General features: G+C 41.5%; 1 protein-coding gene across 1 annotated transcript; it reads right to left on the bottom strand.

Annotated features, from left to right (window-relative positions):
• Positions 1 to 1,972: 1,972 nt before the first annotated feature.
• Positions 1,973 to 22,962, bottom strand: DBX2 (developing brain homeobox 2). The gene is made up of 4 exons (XM_075059134.1): positions 22,611 to 22,962; positions 9,784 to 9,879; positions 4,917 to 5,104; positions 1,973 to 2,470 (listed from the first exon to the last, which is right to left on the bottom strand). Exons 1-4 carry the CDS (start codon positions 22,945 to 22,947, stop codon positions 2,150 to 2,152), a joined length of 942 nt encoding a protein of 313 aa, XP_074915235.1. The 5' UTR covers positions 22,948 to 22,962; the 3' UTR covers positions 1,973 to 2,149.
• Positions 22,963 to 23,772: the final 810 nt, after the last annotated feature.

Below are 23,772 nucleotides of genomic sequence, written 5' to 3'. Positions count from 1 at the left end.
GATTTCCTCCAAAATGGGAAGCACTGATGAGTGCCCCCACACACACGTACCTCCACTTGATCATTTGATGGTAATTTGGAAATACCTGCATGCCTTTCCTTGTAGGCAGACACTAGCAAATGCCATTTCAGAAGAATCTGGGCCACTAACACTTGCTGGTCCTTCAGGTAGGAGCTAGTCAAACAGGGCAGGGCTATGACTTCCATAGGACAATTGGACAATAAATTCATCCCTACACGTATGCAATCTGTATGTCCATCCCTAAAGGTTTTAGGCAGAATATGACTTGGTTCTGGGATTTCAATTGCAAGATAGGAATAAACTTCTAACATTACTGAATAGCATATAACACATGGCATACTAAATGTGTTCAAGTGCCTTCTGAGGGTAGGTATCTAGGCAGCTTACGCTAATGAGGGTTTGTAACCACAGGAAGAAATGACTTCTTAATTTTTCTGTAATTTCTTTTTTCTTTAAAACAAGCATAGGCAATCACATGCAAAGAAATGACATATAGCGCAAGACTACAACTGCACAGCTGACCACTTAGAAGGCAGGATATGCACAAGGCGGGATACAAAACTTGCCTGATCATGCATAAAGTTTATGATACAAGCTTCATCACTGCAATCTCAAGTTTTTTAGCTGCAAATGTATCTAAACTTCACCTCCCAGATAATACAATGTAACAAGGGGAATAGTAGATCATCCACCAAAAGGTAAAACATTAAATGACAATTGTATGGCTTTTTGAAAGACGTACAATACAGTGCAAAAAGCTTTGGAGCTCAAGGCAAGAATAATTAGAAACATTCATGGCATGCATGATGAGGAAAGCCAGACTAGATTATCATAATCATCTCTTTTGACTACAAAATATATGAATCTGCCAGAAATGAAATAGTCCCTATAAAACCATAATGTTCTCCAAAAGGTTTTGCCTATAACATAAAATACCTCTAGTCTTTCTTCTCAACAAATGCATTCATAAATGTATGATAAAAGTTCTGCTCCTGTTTTGAGCTATAAAGCCTTGCAAATAAACAAAAAATGATACTTAAATTCATAGAGTGATTTCCTTAAAGTAGATGAAGAAAGCAAATCATTTTAAGTAAAGCAGTTTTAATATAATTTGAGGCTACCTGTATTACACAGAATACTGTCCTGTCTTTGATACACACGTATGCTAATGTGTACTTATTGGCACCAGTTTAAATAGGAGTAAGTCAGGAATAAGGCTACTATGGTATGCCATCTCCTTAAGTACTTCTCCGAGATGGCTGCAGTGGCAGTTTTTCCAATTACAGTTCTGTTGCTTGGTGCATTTGGACTCTAACTCTGCATATCGCCATTACAGTTTTGAAACACAGAAGAGATTACAAGAGATTGCAGTAACAGTCTGACAAAAGCCACCGAAATTCAGTTAAGAATGCTGGAAGATTCACCCACAGGAGAAAAGACAAGTGTAAGTCAATTGTGTTTCCCAGGATGCATTCACATCAAAGAGATTTAAAGACAGAATATTTTATAGGGTTGGTTGGTTGTCTTTTAGTATTGCATACTTTACCAGGGTTATCAGCTGACCTGTGACCATGCTATTTAAAACTAATGCAATACTGATGTAGGTGAGGACAGACAGAGAAAACATACTAAAAATTCTTACGTTTGTCTAATATGAACCTATTGTGTCAATTAATGAATTTCAAAAAGAACCCAAAGCCACTTGCTATCTTGAGGGAAACAGGGTTATTCTTATCTTGTGCACAAAAGAAATTAATTGGTCTGACTACAATGAGAAATAAAAGTGATTCTTTATCAGCGTGTTTTTAATGAATTATCATATACAGCGCAGATGTATAAACCAGAGCACAACTTCAGCTTCATGCTCTTCACTTCATTTTACTTACCATCATCAGTTCCTATTTCACTTTTAAGGTCAGTACAAGACTGGAAAAGACACAAGAAAAGACTGAGTATTGAAGAATACTTCTTAAATCATTAGTTGTTTGTCATTTTAATGGTGTTAGACTTTAGCAAATTTATGAGGCATAAACTAGTTAGCTTTACATGTCCAAATATTGTTAGTCTTAGAACACTGCTCATTTGAAGCCTCTGCTCTCCACTCAATTTACAAACTGCCCCCATTTCCTTAGGCTGATGATGTAACTGCCTTATTTGCAGCGTCTTGGTCAGGATACAAATACAGTGGGCTCTGCGATGAATTTGCTCTTGGAGGTGGTTGTGTACTAGTAAGTCTTTCAGAATTTCCTGGAGAAGTCTCCCTCCACCTTGGACTCGCCTGCTCCTGAGACACTTCCCACACAGATGGGCACGGGGAGGTAAAATTCATGGTGGATCGTGAGAGGTAGTTCTCCTGAAGACCTTCTTCTTGGAGGCACCTGTTTGAAAGCACTTCTTTTTCTTTGGAGTTTCGCCATTTCATCCTTCGATTCTGAAACCAAATTTTCACCTGTTTGCAAGTTAATAAGAGTTTATTATCATTCTTTTCTTTAAACAACTTTGCCCTAACAAGGTTTTTTCCTTTCCATCCCCTTAGTTTCACGTTCCTTTCTTATTCATTGTTACAGTAGATCCAGTGAAGCTGACTGATGGACATTATCTAAGGATTTTCCCATCACTATTTACTACAGCTTGGCCAAATACTCTCCTTGACTTTCACTACCTCTTACAGGTGATTATTTGGCTTAGACTGGAAAAAGGACAGCCCAGTGGCTAGGGATAGAGCAATTTCCTGTAGCAACATCCTTCTAGACAGAAAAGGATTCTCAGAGTAAATTAGCATCGTCATTAACAAAACTAAGTGATATTACTGGTGATGCGAAGCCCTCTATTTAAAAGAGGCTCTAAAAACTATGACTGTCCTATTCACAAACATAACTAAAACTAGCTTATCCATACAGCTTCAAAATGTGTGTTATGACATATGACACAGTAGTGAGGATGTAAAGACATTTTGTCTGCCTGACTACGGTTTTGCAGGAGCTGTCTAGAATTTATGTGCTTTTGAGATAAAATCAATTTTTCAAAAACTTTGAGTTGCAAAGCTTGATCATGAGCATTCAAAGGCATTTATGAAACACTGGCAAAATCTTGGGGAAATATACATCTAGGAACTGGTTTTACATAAAGAGAAGAAATGGTGGGGAGAATCAATCAAATTATTCAGATTGTGTTCTATTTTCCCTTAAATATTTGCATTTATTTCTAGTATTCAGATACTTGATACAAAGACAAAGGGACTATGCTTTTGAAGGTTTGAGAATCATTGCCTTAGATGGCAGGTACAGTTCCTCCAGCACAACTGGTCAGAAAATTGAAGAAATAACCTTCACAGCAACTGCTCTTCCTTTCACGAGATAAAAAAAAAAACCAAACCAAAAAATATAGATATCACCAGATCTATCATTATCATGAAATTACTTTCCTGTAGTGGTAGTCATTATCTATGTGTCCTTCCATTATTTTTTGTTCCCCAAGGCTCTCCTGAATACCAAGAACACAGAAGAAAAATTCAAGTAAATAATTGCAATATTAGGAATTTGACTACATATTGGGAAATTTTTAGGCAGTGCACTGGTGAGTGCAATTGCACATTCTCATTGAAATAGTTTATCCTGCAGAGATTACAGCTCTGTTCATCACACTGAGAAACACCACACTCTGCTTCTTGGTTTTATTTATAGTTGCAGTGCTTGCGATAGAGTCAGAGTCATTCAGGTCACAAGGAACCACTCCAGACCACAAGATCTAACCTCCTGTGCAATGTGGAACCAACTGCAAAGTTAGGTCAAATTGTTGAGGGCCTTGTCAAGTTCTGAAAATCTCCAAGATAAAGATGGTGAGAACTCCCATCGCCATTCCCAGGCTTTTCTGCCCCCTATACAGCTTCTGCCACACATATCTTAAGCACTTTCACTCCTGCTGCATGCAAAGAAATAAGATTGTACTGTCACTCTCTTTCAGCTGTACTTTAGAGATCTTCATCTACTCCAGCACCTTCAGAATCCCACTTGCCACCAGCTACCATGTTCAATTTCTGCTGTTACATGCCCTCACAAACATTTTTTCCAGTTTCTTTCAGGTTTTGTGCTCTTCAAGCCAGGCAGTTTTCCCTTGTTTTTATCTGCAGCTAGGTCAGGCCCCTGAGATTCCAGACTAGGCTACTGCCACTCAGTATCACCACTAACATACTCAATCAGCTAGAACAGCTCACTGGAGGTATTCGAACCTCAGCTAAACTCTAAAGTCCTGCAGTAGGCCAACTCAGACTCATGAAAAATCCCATGAAATGCAAATTGGTAAGTAAAGTGGGAGCATTTTAGAAGGTCAACCTGCAAAAGTTTTCCTTCTACAGTTTCTCTCAGCTCCAGGGATCTCTTTCCTTGTGCAGCTAAGTTTCTTTCTGCAGGGATGGCTGCCTGTCTCTTGGGGCAGAATGGTTTCAGAGCAAGTGCTGTTTATTGCATTGTCACTAGCTGTTCACCCGCGAGTGCAAAGGGTGTTCAGAGGAATACAGGAGGACTCTATGCTCTGCTGTTTTCTGCCTGGATCACTGCCTATCAGGCAGTGGGATGGAGCATAGTTCCCCACCCCAAAGCTCCTGAGGGGGCTCTGTCAGACAGCAAAATGGCAGCTGGAAGTGAAATGCAGAGGTCATGTTTCTCCCACTTTGTGCGAAAATGGAGCAATCAACTTTTGAATGTACACCTTCAGTAATTAAACCAGGAAGCTGTTCAAGCATTCCCTGGTTAAAAATACCATTGATTTACTGAGGTCTTTGCTCAGTGGAGGAGCTCAGGGCTGCCTCTGTGCTGTTCAATTTTCCTCCTTCAAAGCCATTTTAAAGATTTTTCCTCAAAAAGACAGAAAGTCACAGATGTTCTGTCATTCCTTACCTGAGACTCCTTTAGACCCAGGTTAATGGCCAGTTTCTTCCTGTCTGTTTTACTAATGTACTTCTGCTTCTGAAACATTTTCTCCAAAGCTTTCCTCTGGTCTTCGGAAAAGACAGCTCTTCTTAATATACCTCTCCGGGCTTTGGAGTTAGATTCCTGGGTCAGAAGAGGCAACACACTTTCCTCTCCTAGTAGAAATGGATGAGAATTTCACATAATATCTAACACATATCAGAGAAATATTAAGTGCCATTCATTATAATGCTAGCAGACTACTGTCCCACTTTTGATTTGTTGGTGTTATAAGTGTGTCGTAATGCTTCAGTCATGTTCATTAAGGACTAAATCCTCACTTGGATCTAGAGGTGTTGTCAGTGGTCAAGAGTCTCCCCTTGACATAGTAAAAAGTAAATCAGATGAGTTCATAGAGGAACATTAACACAGGGCCCGTGCTACTGAAAAATTCAAATATTGTCAAGAAAAAACTTCTCCACTTTTTCCTTTGCCTGTCATCATCACCGAGTAAACTGCAGTTAAGTTTTCCTAGGAGTTTATTTTCTCCTTGTGTGAAATGTAGAACCAGATAAAAGTGGTCTGTAATACTGATTCAAAGAAACTAAATAGGCTTTCTTTAGTTTTGTTTACTAACGAAAGGCTTTCAGAGTGAACTATTTCTCAGAAAATCCCTGCCCATTCACTCACTTATTCTGGAAACTACAGCAATTTCTTTAGTAGAGGATTTGGGGAGTACTTGGACTTACTCCTTTCAGCCTCGTTTCTAATCCTTTGACATCTCACAGCAAGTCCTGGGAGGGCAGTTTTCAATGAATCCCATCACATCCCCTTGATCCATGCCTAGAGGGAACCCCACCCTGGAAAACAGCCTCAAAGCTGGGGGACAGTGCCGCAGTGGAGAAGTAGAAATGTTCGCATTGTCCCTTCACTGGCCTCACAAAGAGCACAGAAAACCCACATCCAGATAAATCTCTCACCTTCCTCACACCCACTGAAGCCTAAAGCCATAGCGCTTTCCCAAGCTCCCTCTCCCCCTAGAAGGATGGGGCATACAGGGAGCAGTCCCTGGTGAGGCTTGGTATGCCTCCAGCACTCCCAGCTTCCCCAAATGCTCGCCCAGGGAGCAGTACCAGAGGCCAGCTGAATAGGGCCTGTCACCAAGCATTGGATGTGACAATTGCACGGGGCAGCTGCAAGCAGGCCAGGAAAGAACTGCACTTTGACTCAGAAAACCGTGCCATGGCTACATACCCGCTGACACCTACGAACTTTCTGTAGGAGGGCAGCCACGAAGGTGGCTTTAGTTCATAATGCGTGCAATTCCGGCTCCAAAGGTGCAAGCTGTCCTCCTGTTGTCCACCTTCCCATGTACACAGGCCAAGACTGCCGTCCCGGTTTATAGTTACAGCAGCTGCAAAGGCGTGCTGCTGTTCAATTTCTATCAAGCATCTGATCATTTTCATATCAAAGCCAGTGGAAAACTCCCCATGTAAAGCAGACTCTCTAAAAGACTGCACATTTTTGTCGTGAAAAAGTCTATCTATTCTAGTCAGCTCTAACAGTGGAGGGGGATTAAATACATTTGTTCAATAGATACAGTGCTCTTGAAAATACTAATTAAACCCAGATGCAGCTTCAACAAGCTGTTCCTTGGGGCTAAACCACATTGCAACTTCTGTATACTATACATATATACACATGGGTATGTGTATCTTTAAACACTCACAGAGAAACAAACACAGACATATCAAGGATATTGTAGAACCATTTATGTATAATGATGAGAAACTAAAGTGTATATGTGTATGTCTTGCAAAGTTGACTAAATACTTTTCTGGTGCTTGTGTGACTGGTTTGATATCACATACATTACCCCTGTATCCTGCCTCCAGCTGTGACCGCTAGAGGAAGAATGTCAGAAACTGAGCAAGCATACAGCGATCCTTTCCTAAAATACACTGCCACTGTGAAAGATTACTGATTTAAGGACCATTGCATTCTGCTAGACATGCCTTTCTTGAATTTTTCTACACTTTAAGATCATCTTTATATTTGCTCCTCATAACAGACTGCAGCAAAAAGTAATTGTTATGATTTAAAATGTTACAATATAAATAAGTCTAAATTTATACAGATGTATTTCAATTTTCAAAATTGTATCTGAGATCAGATAGAAAAATCATAACCTATCAGTTACTGTCCTGATATTTATTACCCAGTGAGACACAGCCAGACTCAAGCCAAACCAAAATAAACTATCTGCAGAACAAAAGTCAAAATGCCACAATGGAGGTTGCTGCAAAGGGCAAGCCAGGTTCCTATTTCCGAGGAGTGCATGGCCCCCTCACAACGCCCACCTCAAGCTCTCATCCTGTCCACGAAGCTGGAGGCAAACACTGGCCCTTCTTCCTCAAGCATGTTTTCTCTCCTTCTTGCTCGAATTTGGTGAATTTAGGTACCTTTTTCCAGGTAGCCTCTGTGCAGTTTCTGATGAATCATCAGCCATTCTCAAGTTTACTGGGAGGTACAGTCTGACAGCAGAAGAGCTGGTACCTTCTCTCATCCCCACCGCAGGATGAGATACCAGCGAGGAAGAGGCATAACAGGGCGGGTCCTTGCCTCCTGGCCTCCATTCCACAATGGAGTTGTCAGGCAAGGACAGAGGACGCCAGATTATGTGACCCCTTAAAATTTGTCTTGCCTGGCTGGTTGTTAACAGTCAATTGGCAAAGAAACAACCTCCCGCTGGAGCCCCGAGGTGCCAATTAATTCCCATACAGGCAGTATGCAGGGTACAGCTCAACACCTGTGTTACACTAACTTAATAGTGGAGAATCTACACACTCTAAGGCACAGTATGTGACTGATTTTAAAAGATTAACTAAACAAAATTTAATGATGAGCAGAATGCTCACAAGCTTTAGCGAACAGCCGCTGGGTCAAAAAATTTGAAATGTGTGTTTGGGATAATGAATAGTCACCCCCAATTCACCAGCCTAGAGAATTTTTTTAAGAATACCCCATATTCCAAAATGCATTCTGACTGCACACACAAAACCTAAATTTCGGTTTGTGGATTAAAGGATTTTTCAGCACGGCGGGATAGGCAGTCGTTCATACATTTCAACAATTGCATCAAAATGAAATAAGGCAGTTTGCAGCCTGTCGCTCTGAATGTGCATCAAAAGGTTCAGTGTTCTGCTGACATAAATGTGAATCTGTTACTAACTATTTCCTATGTTGCTGGTTTGATTTTTGTTTTGCTGCGGGGTTTTTTTAAGTCTTTCCTTTGTATCCTAATATATAGTGATAAATGTCCTCTTAATCTGTGGAACAATCTTCATTTGCCTTCATGGCAGAGACCACCTTGAAGGAGCAAGTAAAAGCTTTAGTCATGGTTTCCATTTTTTCATTTGAATTCAATACATTCTAGTTAAATGGACAATTAATAGGTCACTTCCAAAATAGTAGTGTATCAGTCCTGGTTAATAAACAATCCCCACAGTTGATAATGGGCCTATGTATTCAGCAAGTCCCTGTATACACTCAGCTCATCCACTAAATCCCTTTTCAGGTAGACAGGGTTATATGGGAAGATGAGCTAGAATGAGTCTATAAAAGTCAGTTTCATTCACTGCTTTATTTTTCAGTCAAGTGCTTTAAATGGTGTCCAGAAAATCTCTTGGAATGTGAGACAGGAGAAAAGACTGGCACATAGAGTATTGCTTTATGGCCATACAAAAGGGCAACTGACCCTTGCCCAGGCCTTTTCAATGTGAAATGGTTCCTAAAGTTCATCTGCACAGTGAAAAATTGTGGTGAGGTCGCGTGTGGATGAGTAAAGTGAAAGTGGTGATTGGTCATGGTGCTGTCAGCCATTGTGGGAGAGCCGGGGCCATGTAAAACGCTCTGTGGGAAAGTGTCAGCCCCCTAAAGAGGTGCTCAGAAACTTGCAGCTCATTAAACTGCCAGCATTTGCTGCCTCACTTGTCAAGAATCATTCAACTTAGCAACTGCCCTTCTGAAACATTCATAAAACGCATGCACATAGTCAGGAAGGGTTTGAATGCAACTGTGATAAAAAAGTATATGCTAGAGCACGCATAAGCTCTAATTTTCATTTGGATTTGACACGCGAGTTGTGCTTTTTCTCTGCGTTGCAGGACGAGGACATGCTTCTTCTGTTTGTATTCCTGAGCCATAAACATGTAAAATCATGAATATCCATTCTTATGTCATGGCACACAAACTTCCCAATCATGGTTAAATTTAGATTTGGATTAAATAGAAGTGCATTCCAGGTCTTAATCCTGAATGTATAGTGTATACTGGCCAAAATTCTCTTCAATGTACTTCTTCAATTTTTTTACATCATAATTAAAAAAGAAAAACAAATTAAACATGTGCATGCATTTGACTGCTACAAAAAGAATGACTGTTTTATTTAAATAATGTTAGGGCTTCCTGAATCATAATTTATCCCTAACAGACATTAAAATGCAGCATCCATTTTAAGATCTTTCAGCTCTTTTCTTATTTGCAAATGTTTATTGACACAGATTTTTAAAAGAGTTACTGATTTTAAAGAATCTTTTCTAGCACACTGAAAACAAGCAGCCTTCCTAGGTTAGCTCTGTCTGGGTGTCTCAATGCCATTAGAAAGCTCTCACAATTGCTCAGTGTACTTAAGTTTGATAAATCTTTGGAAACCCTCTGAATAGGATTGCTGTGATTTTACTAAGGAATTAGCTGCTGCCATTGCATCACCAATTAGTTTTCCAGAACACATTAAATCCTGCTGCTTTGGTTTACAGAATAACTCAAGCATTACTGATGAAGCATAAAAACTTACTTGGAAAAGCAGTGGGGGATGCAGGGTGCTGACAGGACCCACCGCAGCATGCTGAGTAGAATGGCGGGGCTCGGAGAAAAAAGTGTTTGGAAAGAGCTGCAAAGAAAGCATAGATCTAATTGATTATCCATTGAGCTTAGGTGATATTCATAACAACAGTCCTCCAAAAAGTCAGTGTGTAAAGTCCTGCCCCACAAGTTCTTTTTCCTTTTTTTCAAGATGGTGATATTTTTAAGGCAAACAATGATAAACCAAGTAATTGCTCTTTAATTTAGCAAGGTTATTTTACATGGGTAGCTTAACTATAATATGCAAAACTCTCAATACATTTATCATAAGAATGAAACTCTGCAGATTTGAAGTTTACTTCTGTAATTGCTATAATTATGGGGTTCTTTTCCTAAATATTGAGATTGAATGCATTGTTTTAAGAATACATTGTTGACATAATGAGTCTAATGCATCTGAATAAGTTATTTTAAATAACTCTAGTAAGCATGATACCCTAGAAAAACAGAATCTAAAAGTTAATCCTGTCTCTTCTACTTGTACTCCAATGCTGTTATTAGTACTCCAACCAATAAGGTCTCCAATAAATAAGAAACCTTTATGAATAAATTCTATAAAATGCAATGAGACAATCCAGCTGAGCTCTATAGCCACAAACTACAGGGCCTGATTCTGCTATCCTGACAGTAAACTCACTCTTGCTGGGAAAGTGCTCTAAATTTAAATAAACCACTTGCTGAGGAAGGGTCTGCTTAATACAATAAAAAACTGCAAAATCAACCCACAGAATTAGGTAATATTTGGTAAAATTTCTATAGAATTTTTTTAACCAATGAATCTAAAGTCTCTGTTATGTCTAAAAAGTGCTTCCAAATCTTGGAAAGGTCTTCATTGTCTAATAATCCCTTAAATTTTTCTATAAAGCTCATGGGCTTTTCTGTTAATCTTAATTATCTTTTAATTTCTGCACATACTCGTCAGCTATGAAACTTGGAATATCTTTTTCTTTTGAAAATAGATACATCATGCTTGCTAGAACTGTAGGCTAGTAGAATGTGATCAGCATCAAAACATTTATGTCACTTTCCTGTTTTGGTTTAGTAAGAAAATACACAGCTCTAGACCCTGTACTGAAGTTTGTCCAAATCTCTAGAAATAACCTAATCAATTAAAAAGAAGTAACTGCACACTTAGATAAAAAAATTAAGAAATCAACAATCAGGAAGAATGATAAATAGATAAATGTATATAAGTCTTGTTGCTGATTTTTAAAGGTTTTTCAACTGGAACTAAAAATAAATATCACTCAAAATTAGGTTCCCGAGTACATATGAGGGTGTCTAATAAGTTTTCTGACCGTTAAATCTGCTGATCTCCCACAGCAATGAACTATTGCTGTAGAAGCCTAACTCTAAGCATTTTTTAAATATTTACCTCTATTTTTTATCTGAATTTATACAAGCTTAGGTGAAAATTTCTTCAACTGTAATTACAAGTTGATAAGCGTTTTACTGCTAGAGCTCTTCATTGACACCTTGCTATTTCTAATGAAATATAAATATACTCCAAGAAGAACTAATTGCCTATATTTGAGGTGCATGCTTGCAAAACATTTACAAAAAGGAATGATTTACATCAGGCATTAGTAGCCTAAAGCTTCTCTTCCACACAAGACCATCAAATGTGGACCTGTGTCCTAAGGAGCTTAAGACAGTCAAGAATGTGCAGCCAAACATTACCTATCACACGTAACCAAGGGGCTTCAATGCAACTGGTGGGGTGTACAAGTTGGAAAGGATTTGACTAACTGAAGAAACACAGGAGATGGAGAAGGTAAAGACCTGCCAGATAATCTCAGCCATCCTCCTGAACATGAGAACTTGTTCTTGACAGTATCTTTCATCTGCTGCAAATGTTTTATCTGCTGCAGTTCCCAAACTCCCAGGTGAAGGGCTTTTCCTTCCTTCCTTGGGAGCCACACTCCTCATACCGTTATCAAGTTTCCCTTACAGTCAGATAAAACTTTCCACCGCTAAAAACACAACTTAGTATACAGAAGGTGCCACACTCAATTCCTTTGCTTCCTTTTCATACACCTCAAATACTCCTTGGCTGCTGTAATGCCCTATTCCCTTTAATCACTGCTCCAGCACCTTACTCATGCCATACGATTTTTGTCAGACATGGTGGCCTGTCCTGGATGTTCCCCGTTATGGTTTCTTAACTCTCCCCAGTTCCTTCCTCTTTTTTGATAATGTGGTGATCATACGTGATACAGCCATGAGATACCTGGATAAATCAGAATTGAATAAGCTACTGCTTCAGAGAGATAGCACATTCCTGCAAATAAAGATAGAGGAAAAGGAAAGGATAGGTTTTCTCCATTCACTAAATCTCTCAACAAGCAAGCTGCAAGCATAAAGGTCAGGAGCTGGATCAGGGTCAAAACTTGAGACATTTTGCTTAAGGAAACTCCAAACAAGCCACATATTTCCATGGATATTGCTAGCAATGATTTAACACTAGCACAGCACCATGATGCAGACAGTAGAGATCTTGGCACTAATTCTGCTCAAGTAAATGAAAATCATGCTTCTGACTTTACTGGGCATTTTACTTAATTCCCTCAACCAACTGCTGTCTTTTCTGCCTGCATAGCAGATATCCATTTAAGGCAGAACACTTGTTTAAGAAATAACATACGGGTGATATCCTCATATAACTCTGAACCAAGTGATTCCCGAGACCATTTCTCAAGACTGATTTATTCTAGATCCTGTGGAATAAACAATGGCATTATGTCTCCCTAAGCCTATTGTAATGCATCCGTCTAGTTTATAAACTTCTTTAATGTGCTCCAACTACACTAAATGCACAAGTGAACTGTAGGTTAAGTATATCAAACCACATCCCCAGGTCACGTCTAGTGAAGCTGGTGCACTCAAACCAATGTGTAGCAGTTACACAGAGTTACATCAGTAAAAAAATATGGCATAATAATACAGGGATGCTCAACTCTACCTTGAGAGCTCTATGTAGAGAAAAATGTTAATGCTTCAGGCTAACACATCCAAGTATATTTTTTATCTTTGATAGAAACAGCAGAGAATATTCATCGCATTAAATGGTTTCCACTGTCTGCGTGAAACTGCATTAACAGAATGAAAATTGCTCAGAGAAAAATGATATATTGAATGTATATGTATTTCAGAATTATACTGTGATTGTACCTGTAAGAATGACAAAATAGCTATCAGTGCTGAAGACAATATACAGAAAGCATTGCCAATGCTTTTATTTTCTGTTCACATGTATCATGGCCACTCTACCAATATTTGTTGGTCAAGCAACCTGAAGCAAACATTGTTTGCTGTTCACATAAGGCTGAAAATTGCTGAAAATGTCAGAATATTAATTCTGTATTTATTGGCCAGAATGAAGTACACAGTAACCAAAAGGTAGCTGCTGCTTCCAGCCATGTGGAGTACATATTAACCAGGAGACAAATCCTAATAATTCATATTCAAGATACTTAATTCTTTTTCTGCTTTGCATTTCTATTTCATAAAACCAGAGATTGTGTGGAATTAAGTGTCTCACAAGAGTCAAGACTGTACAGGTTTAGCTTCACAGATCCATGAAAATGAAATATCAGAGTATGGTATAAGTGCTTCTTGGCACTCCAAAAATTGTACTATATACTTTAAAAGAAAATTTATCAGGTTGTAAATATAAAAGGATGACATATCTAAAATTAAATAAATTATTTATTTTTTCACAAAAGATAAATTCTTTTGACACTGTTGCTGCATGCAAAATTTTAGTAATAATGCTCATTTACATTCAGCTTTGTGAATAAAAAGCATTTTACAAACAGACAATAAAATGATAGTAAACATGCAAATGGACCTCAAGCCCATCTAGTGCTAAAACTCAGAGATTAGTTCAGATACTGACATTTTAAAGTATACCGACAGCTCTGAAGATATTCTAAATTCAAAAGCCCTCCCATCCTGACAGTGGGACCAGAAGTTTGCCTTCCAACTATCCACCATTTTGAGAGTAAGGTTCCTCAATACAATTCGGTTCAAATGGATATGTAATTTTAAAATGGCTTATTATTAAAGATGCTGTTTGCTTTTCCTAATCCCAGTCTTGTGAAGTGACTCAGGAAATAGTGTAGACCATTAGCCAGAAAGAAAGAGGGAACAGGTGAAGAAAAAATGGCTATTGAGGAAAAGTAAACTGATGGTAAACTTCTGGTATGACCCATACACAGCTCCTTCACTGTACATGCTGTTCGTTTGTTGGGTTTTTTTAAAGCTAACTGATAAAAATGTGATATAAACCTGTGAAGAGAGTTGAAACACTTCCAAAGAATGATTCAGAAAGCTGCCTAGAGCCAGCTAACAAGAAACAGTAAGCACAGGAACAGACAGACCTCAAGCTGCATGAGCCCTTTAATTCTCCAAGTATTGCTATGCCCACATGAACTGCTTTCCACAGTGATGCCCAGGCTCCAGCCCTGGCAGGCAAATTAAAAATATTATCAGTAAAATGATCCCATTTCACCTGAGAACCTTGGATGGTTTGTGCCCATGAAGTAGGCACAAGTAAACTGCAGTTTCCTACCAACACTCATTCTTGGCAATGACTAAAGCACGCTTTTGCAAAGCTGCAGGAAAGTTTCATGTCATGAAGAGCTCCCTGCAAATAGGCCAGCAGCAGCTCTGCCAGGTTAGTGGTCTAGCTGAGCCACATGGCACCACTTCTGCTCCTGAACCACAAGCCCTGGGCCTCACAATGAACCATGGCTCTGTCCCCAGCAGTTACTGTGTTTAGAGTGCAATGTTCCAGCAGCAGTTGTGCATCCCCAAAGCATTTCAGCCAGCTGAAGGGGAGCACCTGGCCATGAGAAGGAAGCAACCGCCACTGCAATATTCTACCAAAGGCAGTCACAATCCCATGGACTTGGCAAAACTTACTGCAAGAGCCTGTGGTACAGCATCCATCAGAGCTGGCTTTCCTGCACTCCCAAAGCCACTGTCTATTTGCTTCCCATTCATTCCTGTAAAACACGGCTGCATGAATGCTCAAAGGAAATCAAGCCAAAAGGCAGACCAGAGCAGCATACGCAGATCAGTTTTAAAATATTGGCAAACGTTCATAGAATGGGGTTTGAAGTTCTAAATATATATTTTTAAATCCTACACAAAAGGCGGATGTAAGAAGTGGGCTTGCATTTTTATGTTGCGTCTCGGTGGGGCTTTCAAAAATTAGCAGAGTAGTGGCACCAAAAAGGGCTTGAAACGTGCCAACGGCATGATCATCGTTTTCTTCCATCTATAGCAACGTAGTGGCTGACAGAGTCACGCTGCGGATTAGCTGAGATCACGTGAATCACTGTCAATTTTCAGAAGCATCACTCACGTGGCTTATTATTAGGGCATGGGTTGCTGTACATGTCTTTCTCCACCTATAGAAACATGGGTGCCTCAGGCTGGTGACAATGCATGCTCACATTTCACCTCTGTGACAACCCAAAGCAGCAACCAAACCCCACACCATTTGCCAAAGGCTCCATTGGTCTCCTGGTGTCAGCAGTAAAGGTGGCTTCCGCCCTCTCCATGCCTTGTACACAACCTTGCTATTGAGAAGAAAGATGGGGATCTGGAAAGCTGTGGATTTACCAGCTTTGCCTCCAGCTTTGTCCTCCTTCAAGATGCCCATGCATGAGTGTGCCCCAGCACTTTCCGCTTACCAGTTCTTGTCAAAAGGGGCATTACTGTCACTTCTCTGTCTACAAGTTCAGTGTGTTGTCTAAGCTCCTTGTCTGGGCCTCCGGCACAGTCAATGAGAAGAGATAATTAGCTCTATGTAATGATTCATCACCTTAAAATAGACGTCTAAGAAGATAGGTTGTGTCATCTTCTGGAGGCGTCTCTCTGTATTGACTATGGATTAGACAGGGTATTTAGACAACTAGATTAGACAAGACACCTACTTTTTATTAAACAGCTGAACTACTGTGACATTCTTCTTATCCTTCATAGGTAACGTCAAAAGAATACAATCATCTGTTCAGCCATAAAGACTTTGTAAAAAAATGATAAAAGTCAGCCATAAAAGAACTAAAATTATTTTCCTTGATTTTCAACATATTACAATTTGTTTAGAAATAATTTCCTCAAGCAAAGCAAAATTAGGGTCATATGCTGCAAGAGGCAATTCACTGGTTCTTCATTGCTGCAGCCTGAATTCGAAATCGTATGATAGGCCAAATTGCACAATTATTCCAGCGGTATGCACTGATTAGCTAAAATTTCCTACCTGGACCAGTCTTTACTTGTTGCAGTATTGCCAGCTCCAACCAGACAAAAGTCTAAAGATCGGCTAAACATTAGAATTAAAAAATAACAAACAGTGAATTGTTTTTCCTACTTTTTCTTAAACACATGATGTTTTTAGCCTTTTTACATTTGTACAAGGAAATACTTTTTCAAGTTGAAATTCAAGATATTCACGAGATTTCACGGGTGGGGACTTCAACGAACAACACCAACTTGTCCAAGAGGAGGAGGTAAAAACCTCAACATACATACAAAATACCTCAAGAGAATTATGTGTTATAACTTCAGAAAAAGGCAGCCTCTCAAGGGAAATTTTCATAAGCTCTTCAGCACAAAGCAAAGGCCGCTTCTCTGACATCATGACTCACCTCAAAGAAACACAGCCCCGGTTAGTGAAAATATTTAGGTGCTTAACTTTATAAGGATCAAGGTCTACATATCCGACATTTGAAACAGCCTCCTACTACTTTATATACCTGCACTTGTTTTCATTTTGAAAAAATTACCTTCCCATTTCTGCTATGGGTCATGATAGACCACAAAAGTACCATTTAGAAAAACCAGAGTAAAAGTTATTTTGCAGAGCTGCATTATACAAGAACACATAACACCTTTGGTGGGCAATGGAGGCAGAGGACTTGCCTTCCAAAATTCAGGGGAATTTGTTAATAAAAAAAATCACAGTACAATGAAACCTGAAATCTACACTCGAGAACTTGCCTGATGACATTATTCCTTATCACATTCATGTGTTTTCTAAAAACATGAAGAATATGCTACAAGATTTCAGAAGACCTGTTCATTCTGCAATACAAAATACATTTTACAGAAGTTAATTCACTAACTGTAGGCATGACTGATTCCAGGGTTTCCCCTTGGTGAATTGCTTTTCTGCAAACCCTACCACTTGTCTTCCTAGTGCGGCTCTGAGATTTTTCTGGCAGTGCTTAAATCTTCCTAAGGACCAAACTTGGGATCCTCTTCCTTTCTCAGAGACGGCACAGCAAGAGTCTCCAGAGGCAAGAGCACTGCCCAGCCAATGCTCGTATTCCCTACTGAGCCCAGACTGCCAGACTGGTGGCTCAGTCAGAGAGTAGCTGGCACTAGTCTAGCCCTGGCAACCTTACAATGAGGACAAAGATTTGTCTTTTAAAAAGCCATTTTGCAGCCACTTTTAAGGTATGCTAGGCACCCCAAACCGATTCTATTAAATGACTCACAAAGTTAACTGGAAGCAGGAAAAGATGCTGCAGGAAAAGATACTCACAGAAACTTCTCTGCTTCCAAAGACAAACTTTTAAAACAGGTGAAGGTGTCTCGGTGCTCCTGGCAATGAGGACATAAGAAAAGATGTCAAATAGATCTCCCCACCCTGAAGAAACTTTCTATCCCCAGAGAACACCAACAAAACAGGAAAATCCTGAGGCTTGTTAGTCAACTTGTTGCCTGAGTGAGGGTAGCACTTTCCAGAGGCTAGTGCAAGCCTAGTGGGAGCTGAGAAAACACTCGGCTTTTTCCTGCCTTTTATTTTACCGAAAGTTAGTGTTACATGTCACGTGAGGACACACTGTGGCTGCCAGTTGGTTTGAAATCAATAATTAATAAGCATTTATTCACTGAGAGGGTCCAAAATGAAGGAGAAAAAAAATTACTTAATTTCAGTAATTCAAGTATCTCCCGGTTGTCATAAAGAAACACAAGAGTTTTTACTAAAAATGGGCAATAAGGAATATTGATTAAAATAACCGTTGCAGGATAGAATTGCTGTCATCACCCAAGGGGAAAAAAACTGACCTTGGTCCAAAGACTTAGCCTGCAGAGGAAGGCTTGGTTTTACTTCCCTGCAATGCTACTGTTTTTTCTGTATTACCTTAGGCAAGTCACCTCACTTCGTTTTGCTCCAGCTCCTCCTCTACGCAGTAGAAATCTCTCCTATCTCACTGGCACATTGTGATGATAAATGTATTAAAATGTAAAATACTCAAATATTACAGAAAGAAAAGCTACATCTGTATCACAGAATGGGTGTTTATTATTATAAGTCCAATTTATGTTCATGACATACTTGTTCTAATTGCTTTCTTTTGTGTTATATGTACTGTACCTTATTCTGCTCTATTATATTCTGACGCTTTAGGCAAAAATCCTGTAAACTTAATTTTTCAGCAAGTTTTGCAGTGGAAGTATCTCACTGTTACATTTATTTGTTTCATTGCACTTTTCATTTTCCTTTCTCTGTTAATCTATCAAAATGCCAAGATTAAAGCAGAAAGCCAGTTTCTTGCCACATATGACCATATTCATGGTCATACCACTAATGACCATATTCAGGCCGTAAAGCACTTACTGTCATCCTCCTCCAGGGCAAATTACTTGAGAAGAGCAGAGATTTTTCAGAAGATCATTCCAGGTAGCAGAGTAACTTTGCATTTCTCAAGGAGGTCACAATGACCTGCTCTCAGCCAATACTTCTGGAAACCAAGTCATGAGGAAAGATGTGGAGTGGATCTCTTTAAAGCACCTGTGCTACAACAGACTGCATCTCAGCATCCTCCAGGTAATTTTCCTATGTCAGAAAATACTGAGGAAAACTGGTCAAGTCTTCTAATTTATCCAGAAGATAATGATAGGACTGGAGTACAAGGAGAGGGACTAAATCCCAGATTAGCAAGCAGAAATTGAGGACTTCCTCCATGCTTAAGAGTCCGTTAGTTTGCTGAGAACTTTCATCTGGAGCTTCCCTCATCCTTTAAGAGGCAGTGCAAGTACAAGCTGCATAGCTGTAATATGTTTCACTGGGAAACGCTGCTTTACAACGATGCATTTTTTAAAAAGTTTTTAGCCAGGAAGAACACAGTCTGGGCATCCAGTGTTTAAAAAGCAGAACCAGATTCTGCACTGCTTTACCTAGGCAGGGCTACAAATACACGCTGTAGGCAAAGTTCTCACAAAGCAGAAGCCAGCATTATGCATTTATTTCATCAAGGCAAAAGGTCTTAAAAGAGAAGAATCAGGCCCATAGCACACAGGTTAAGAGAAATTCAGTTCAGCTAGACAGCAACACAGTGTCTACCACACCTGCTGAAGGTGGTGGGCCCAGTTCAGCATTCCATCATCAGCACCAGGGCTTCAGAGCAAGGTGCAAGAAAGCCTGCGGGAATCTGGCAGGCATACCGTTGCAGAAGGCAAGTGAGTTTATCATATAGCAATAATGCTCATTCTGCTTTTCCTTCTTAAGTTTTATGTAACATGCTGCTTCTGCAGGTGGTTGTACTCTTAAGTCAAAATAAACTAAATTCATTTTAAAAAACTATGATTTGATTACATTTCATTTTTTAAAACTGGTGTAACAATGGAAAGTGATGATTTTAATATTTTACAGACAACATAAAGATATTTATTTCAAGCCCACTCATTAGATGATATATCTTGGATGGGACACTGAGTAGTTGTTCAGTTTTTCATTTCAGATAATTTTGGAGAACTCAAAATACACATGCAGATAAGCTCTTGATATAGTCAAACTAAATCCTTTGAAACCTGTAAATTATGGGAATGGAAACTTCCTGATAAAACTCTGCTGCTGAGGAGTTACAAAGGGAAAAGCTACCATGACGAGATGGACCAGATCAAGAGTGCCATCCTACCTGGTGTCCTTTGCCGCCATGGATAAGAGTTTTCCAGTTTACAGAAAGAGTACAGGATTTCACTCTTTAGCGCTTTTAGGGAGTGTTAAAAGGTACCCTAAAATGGAGTGCTTTCTTCATGTCTTTCCTTGGTAGGTGCTGTGGATACATGTTGTTTCTGGAACTGTAAAAAGGTTCAGCTTATTCAGTTCAGTCCCTGGTGTGATTTTATATTCCCTCCTTTCTGAGAACTTTTGGTGACCTCACCAGAATTTGGGACTACCTGAGCAATACAGATTACTGATTCCAAAAAGTCTGATATTTTGTCAATTGTCTTTTCTGTAGCATTTTTTCTTTTTTTATTTTAAAACCCCTGGATTATGCCAAGCTAGTTGGTTAGAGCACTTTTAGTCCCTGCATGATTTATAAAGCACTTGCTAGTTCAGAAGTATTAAAAAAACATTTTGCTTTATCATGTTCAATAGTCTTATTAAAGACTTAGACCAAGATTTTCCAAAATGCCATGTGATATGGGGGCTCCAAATAGGAAAGAGTTTATTCCTCAAATAACTCACAAAAATCAGTGAATAGTCACAATAATCAGTAAATTCAAAACCCCTACTTAGTACGAATTCCTTACTTAAAATACCTTCATTAGTCCCTGAAGGCTAAAATTCTTATTCTGAGAAACACTCTTTTGCCCTATCACTGCATAAACAAGAAACATATATAACACACAGCCTGACCACCCCAGCCCTATTCACAAATGCAAGTGTACAGTCTGAATGGTTCCCCCAGCATACACCTACACTAGAGAGAAGAGACTCCTTAGAAATCACAAAATCTGGCTTAGCAGGACAGTTCCAATCTAATTTACATTTATCAAAGTTCAGACACCCAAGAGCCCTCAACACTTTAAGACATGTAAGTCAGATCAGAATCAATAGATCCCTGTTAGAATATATACATCTTTGTGGTACATCTTCTACATTCGCAGGAGACTTTTTTTTCTGAGTGCATAATACATGAGGAAGCCTAGTATTTCTCACTGCCCAAATATAAGAGCCTGGTGCTTTTGCCCAGAGCTCCCACTGAAATCCCTGGGAGCTGTGGGATCAGAAGCGTAGGATCAGACTCCAAATCACTAGGCAGACCTGCCACACCTTCCTAAATTCACGAGTACCACTGTAGGCTAATCAAAGAAAGAACTAATCCTGGAAGCAAGCATTTGAAAAACTCGGCATTCAGGAACTTCTGTAATACTTACAGAAAGTTTACCTATAGCGATGAGTGCTGAGGCATGTGCAGTCTCCCCTTTTACATGCGCTCTGTACACATAAAAGTAGCATTTTCTAGAGCTTTTTTTGGGGGCGAGGGGAAAGAATATGCACCTAATTCCAGAAAGATGATACTTGTCCTGTTTCCTGGCCTAGCCTATAGTTGGTTAAAATAAACATGTTTAAATAACTGATACGCTTAAGATAACACTTAGGGCAGCTGAGGTCTGGAATGTTCAGAAATGTTAATGTACGCTTTTTTGACTCTCTCCTACCTACCTTTAAAGTACATCATGCTAAAGGATCAAAAACTGGTTTGGATTTTGCAGAACAGTTTGTAGGATTTAATTGAAGTAAAATTATGCTTGAAAAGAAAACAACTGTTATTCTGTTTCTAAAATGAGCCTTTTGGTTTCACACCTCAAAGACTTACTTCAATAAATACGATTCTGCTTGTCTGAATTTCAAGTACATTTAAAACCGCATGATCATAAATAAAAATTCTGAAAACACCACACAAGACTGAAATAAACTGATATATTATAACGGAGAGGCAAAATGCAATACAGACGGTGAGTCTAATACCTAATCTTATGAATTAACTTTGAATTCAACTTCAATCAGTTCCACGGCTGACAGAAGCGCGCATTCCTAAAAATACTTTAAAACGTCGTTCGTGCCCAGACAAAACATATTTACGTGAAAATCGGCACATCCGAGAAACAAAACCTGTTTTGTAGAACTATTCGTTTCCAGTTCAATGACACAGCTTACTGCGGGCCTGTTCCGACGGAAAATCGCAGCCACCCCCCGCGACAGCAAAGACGGTGGGCAGCCCGGCACAAGGCTCACGTCTCCCACCACCCAGTTTTTACTTTAACGCCCGACCGAATGGCTAATTACTGACCTTTTACACAGCTTTAAAGCTTTTTTTTTTTTTTTCCGCCCCTGGTTTTGTCAAAACTTCCAGAAAATTGCCTGCTTTGCTTGAATTAATTTTCCTTTTGGTAGGAAGAGCCCGGTCCTTCAGCCCTTGCTGTCCCCCAGGGACGGGGCACTTGAGGAGGGGGCTGCTGCCTCCCGAGCTATCGCTGCCGAAGGGGACGGGACCGCTCGCCTTTCTCCCCAAACTAGGAATTTCAACCCTCCCCGGAGCGCCTGTTGGCGGTGAAGCTCTTTTACCACCCCCTCAGGCTGCGAAGAACGAGCAGACCTGAACGCACAAGGCTTTGCCGCGCTCGCTACACCCACCCAGGTGCGCCGGTTTACAGCCGCCGTCCGCCTGCCCTCCCCACCGGCCCCTCGCCCGCTCCTCGGGGTCCCTTCGCCAAGCAGCAGGGCGAGACCCCGCTCCGGAGCTCCGCCGCCCGGAGGACTCCCCGGCGGTACGGCACCCTGCGGGGCACGGCGTCCCGCCGCCGCTGCCGCCTCCGGGCTGGTCGGAGCGGCTGGCAGGAGGGCAGCGGCCGCCTCTCTCCCCGCCGCCGTCCCCTCTCTCTCCTCACGAAGCCCCTTCTCGTCCCGACTCCCCGGCGGCGGGACGCGGGGAAGGGGCCGGCGCTCACCTGTGGCTGCCGGCGGGAAGACGCCGCCTCTCTCCGCCGCCGGAGCCCGCGCTGGCAGGCGGCCGCCGTCCGCCGCGGAGGGGTTAAGCACTTGAAAAGCCCATCTTGTCGGGTAGGGACCCCCTGAGGGGCTGATTTGTTCCGCCGCGGGGCACAGCTTGAGGGGGACGGGGCTGGCGGGGAGGGGACGGAGCTGGGCAGGGCTCGGCGGCGCCCCGGCCCGCAGCAAGTTCTCGATGAGGAAACTTTTGCCCAGGTTGCCGAAGCCCGGCGCCGCCGGCAGGTTGAGGAGAGCCGAGGAGCCCACCAGGTCCCAGTACAGGGCGCTGGGCAGCATAGCGAGGGTTTTTACCCCCCACCCCACCCCCCCGCCTCGCCCAGCCCAGCCCGGCCGCCGCGGCCCCTCACTGGGCTGGGACGGGGCGCCGGGCTACGGGGCCGGGCGGGCTTACGGGGGCGGCTCCCCGAGGGCTGAGGGAAAAGCGAGCGGAGAGCTCGGCGGGGCTGTCCGTGGAGACGCGGCGCTTCTCTTCGCCGGGCTGGAAGGTGTGTCCAAGCGCATTCATTATGTCGGACGCGGGGGGAGTGATGGACGCGGCCAACAATGCCGCCTTGCCCGGCAGACCCCCCCGCCTGCCGCTTGGGGGGGGTAAGGGCGGGAAGCTGAGCCGGTTGTGGCGCGGGGGTGGCTTGTCCCGCTTTACCCGCCCGGGCCCGCCGCCATGTCGGGAGGCCGGGGGCGCCCCCTGAGGGGGCGCCCCCGGCCTCCCGACATGGCGGCGGGCCCGCGCCTCCCGCTGAGGGGCTGCACCTGTGTGGAGGGGAAGGGAACGGCCTCTGGCCTCCGTCCCGGCGGGGAGGTGGCTCCGGTGCTCGCCGCGGCGAGATCATGTTGACCTAACGATCCCATGAGGTAATGGGAAGATAGGCATTAGCTCACTCCCTCTGGGCACTTTTATCTGGCCCCTTTTTTTTTTTTTTTGCCTTAGTGACTGCCCCCCACCCGCTGGATTTTCAACATTTGTCTTAATAAATCTGATTAAGATCAGCGCGGCGCTGTTAATCATGTTTTCCTCGAGATGTGGGACGGTGCTTTCTGTGGGCATAAACATGCTCTGGCAGGGGTGGCTCTGCCTGTTTCCACTTCCTTGCCTGTATTCTT

This window comes from Buteo buteo, chromosome 28 (genome assembly GCF_964188355.1).
Source record: "Buteo buteo chromosome 28, bButBut1.hap1.1, whole genome shotgun sequence".
Taxonomy (NCBI): domain Eukaryota; kingdom Metazoa; phylum Chordata; class Aves; order Accipitriformes; family Accipitridae; genus Buteo; species Buteo buteo.
Note: the sequence above shows the minus strand (reverse complement) of the source record. Positions and strands in the feature narration are given on the sequence as shown.

Bases quoted from the DNA above. Each gene is read 5' to 3' on its own strand.
- DBX2 (XM_075059134.1), bottom strand. From the start codon at position 22,947: ATGCTGCCCAGCGCCCTGTACTGGGACCTGGTGGGCTCCTCGGCTCTC. The intron at 9,880-22,610 runs GTGAGCGCCGGC...CTTTCTTTGCAG, and splicing joins CTTCCCGCCGGCAGCCACAG to CTCTTTCCAAACACTTTTTT. The intron at 5,105-9,783 runs GTAAGTTTTTAT...CATTTCTACTAG, and splicing joins ATCCCCCACTGCTTTTCCAA to GAGAGGAAAGTGTGTTGCCT.